Source organism: Hydractinia symbiolongicarpus, chromosome 8, assembly GCF_029227915.1.
Source record: "Hydractinia symbiolongicarpus strain clone_291-10 chromosome 8, HSymV2.1, whole genome shotgun sequence".
NCBI classification, from domain to species: Eukaryota; Metazoa; Cnidaria; class Hydrozoa; order Anthoathecata; family Hydractiniidae; genus Hydractinia; species Hydractinia symbiolongicarpus.
This window is the reverse complement of record NC_079882.1, coordinates 27543784-27547098: the sequence shown is the minus strand read 5'-3', so window position 1 is coordinate 27547098 and position 3315 is coordinate 27543784. Positions and strand designations below refer to the sequence as shown.

At 31.2% G+C, this 3315-nt stretch overlaps 1 protein-coding gene across 1 annotated transcript; it reads right to left on the bottom strand.

Moving 5' to 3' along the window:
- Positions 1 to 351: 351 nt before the first annotated feature.
- On the bottom strand, positions 352 to 1636 carry LOC130655410 (uncharacterized). Its single transcript, XM_057458161.1, has one exon. It carries the CDS (start codon positions 1626 to 1628, stop codon positions 699 to 701), a length of 930 nt encoding a protein of 309 aa, XP_057314144.1. The 5' UTR covers positions 1629 to 1636; the 3' UTR covers positions 352 to 698.
- Positions 1637 to 3315: the final 1679 nt, after the last annotated feature.

The window sequence follows — 3315 nt, the reverse complement described above, 5'->3', positions numbered from 1 at the left end:
TGCAGGAATTCAGGAAACCTCACCTGTTGCATTTTTAACTATCTCTGCCTGACCACATGCGCCAAAGTAGAGATAACGTAGCCTAGCTGTTGCGAGATTTTCGTAATTTTAAGAAAACAGCCTGTTGCTAAACAATTTCTTTGAAAATCCTGACATAAAGTTTGCAAGTAAAACAATAAAAACTACTTATTTTAATACTTGCATGACAAATTTGTTATTGATAAAAACTTTTAAATTTTACAAAGTTCTTTTAGCTCAAAGCGTCCACATAAAAAAACATTCTCTAAGTATTTACATTTAAGTCAAAATATTTATGCGGTGATAAAAGTTTGAAACGATTATCTCCCCATTTGTCAATAAAATGTTTTTACTACCATAGTTCACTCATGTGCATGTTTCTTTCAATACACAAAAGCATGTTTTATTATGTTTTTTATCATCAATATGCATTCCCAGATTCACAGGTTAATGGGTCATAATAACCGTCGATTAATTAATAAAAATAGTTATTTGATACTCATAAACATTATTAAATTGGGACTTTACAACACCTCCTTCAATAGATGGCATGGGTTGTCAAGTAATTACGAACAAATATCGACTTAAAGATCATTTTTCATATCGATAATCACTTAGCGTTAAACGTGCGATATGATTGTTCTTCTCTGCGTACTTTCGACGTTTCTTCACATATGTACTTAGTAGAAAAAGTCATAGTCTTGAATCTGATCAGCAATATCTTCTTGTTCGTTGTAATGTGTAGTTTCATTCATAATAACTTCGATTAGATTTTTAAAGCCAATTCCTTTGAAAGCTGATACTTCACACCACTGTACATCCAGTTCCCTTGAGAATTCACAAACCCTATCTCCTATGTCTTCGATATTCTGTGAGTTCAAATCTTCCTTATTTACCACAAGAATAATAGGTACACGATCATTCATATTCTTGATATCTTGGTATATATTTTTCATGGATTGAAAGCTGGAAGGCTTATCAAATGAGCATACTATTAAAAATCCTTTGGCGTCTGATAAGATCGCCCTATATGTCGCAGGAGAAGACAAGTTCACGGTTCCTGGCGTATCCACCAATTGAATGTTGAACTCTTTCAGACTTTTATAGTTCTCTTTGTTTTTTATTTGTTGCATTTGTGCTCGACCAAAACTCAAAGTTCTTTTTAAACTACTTTCTCTTTTTTTGTCGATACCTGCAATCGACCTGCAGCGACAGCTAATTGTAGTTTTCCCTAAATTATCAGATATGTTTTCTGGTAATTTTGATTGGCTGTTTAACAATGCAGTTTTACGTAAGGTGTTTCTCAAGCTCTTTTCTTTCTTCTTGAGCGTTTTCTTTTTCTCGCACTCAACAAGAGCTTTAACGTCAGAATTACAAATGTTTTGAGTCGGTACGTAGTTGTCAAAAAATTTATTGTCTACAAAGCGTTGTATAAGAGATGTTTTTCCGACTCCTTCATCACCTAAAACAACCATATTTCCATACATAATCTCTTCTGTTTTACTTTCTACAGAGATTTTATGTGAAAACGTTGACCGTAATTTTTCCCGAAATGAGAAAGATTTGTACAGCCTTGTATCATCTTGGTCTGTTTTACGTCTTCCTGGCATTGTTGAAGATCTCTGAACTTGTTTATCCATCTTTACTTCACAATCAAACTTCAAAATCTGCCTATGTTATTTCAAAACAATATTATTTATAATAGCACAGAGCACGTTGTTTTTCTCATTATGATAATTATTGCATCCTTTAAACGAGGAGACTTCGTAAATTAACTGGTCATTACCTCGATGCTGAATCATTCAGTTTACAAGTTGTCACAGTCATTGATTGTCGTAATTATGAAATCAATCTATGACAATTTGTAATATCCTTTTTTTTATATACTTTTATTTCCTTCACTTTAAATAGATTGCAAATATATACTTTCCTGAATTCCAAAGTAACAGCTTTTTTATAGCAACAATATTAAGTAACCTGTTCATCCCTGTTTTGGCAAGGACGGTTGTTATTTTTCTGTTGAATACAACTCATTGTTCAGCCTACCTCGAAAACTATAAGGGGTGGCTTATCCATAGAATAGTTCAAATAGGGTGGGAAGGGTAGGAGGAAAGGGTGTTTAAAAATGTCCTTACGTATGGAACTTTGATGTTGTGACCGGCAAATTCACGCAGTGCAGAATGTCGTTTTCAACTTCAAAGTAGTCATAGCAACAAAATGCGCGTTCTTTCAATTATTGAAATATGTTTTTATATCATCATTGTAAACAATCTACAATGTGGTTAGAAATAAATAAAGCAAAACAATATAGAAAGATATAATAATCAGCTGGTAAGTGAATCAAATGCTCAATTAAGCGTAATCAATGGTAAGATTTTAATGACGGTGGAGTGTATCAAATAAAATAAAAACAAATCATCTTAGCCACATGCTCTCTTGATAGGCACAAAGACGAAGATCTGAAGATACAAGTGCAATGTTAATATGACTAACTAAATAAAAAAAATGCTAAAAACACCAAGTATCAATTTGACCTACGTATAAATTAAGTCAATTATATCGGAGAAAATAATAGTAAAAATAACTTTAAATTTATAGTTTTATAGTTTTATGAAAATAGTATATTTAGTAGTTACAAGCCTTTCTCTTACAGTGGAATTTGCAGATAAATCTCTTTCTAAATACTCAATTTATAACTTGGTAAGAAAATGGTGAGGTATATAGATAGGTTATTTACTTGAAAACACGTCATTCTTTTTATTGCGCTGAAAATATGTCTTGCTAGAAAAAATGTCCAACTACAATAAATAATTTTTTTGTATAAATTAAGACTTATTGTGATTTATTTTAATTCGTATAAATACATGAGATATATTTACTAACAGAAAGTTGGAAGATAGGATTTCTTAAAACATAGAGTTGACATGTATCAGTTAAAAAAGTTCAGCTTACATCTCATGCAGGATTTTTAATTTGTAAACGATATTCTCCTGCGTAATACAGTGTTATGATAAATGGCTACGATAATGACGTCATAAGGTCATAGATAGCATAGTGACTAATAAAATTTTCTTTATAAACAATAACAATCCTTAATTAACAATAGCTCTGTAATTAACTTCATAAAATTAATCTGCAGGAAATAATTGAATATCATTTGTATTAAAGGTGCATCCATACTATATATGGAGGAACTTATGCTTGTTCTAAAATTGAATATTTTTTTCTTTTTCCAGTTTTCTAACTGCGGACTGAAAAATGATGTAAAATGAGTTGTTGTAACATGACATTTTTTAT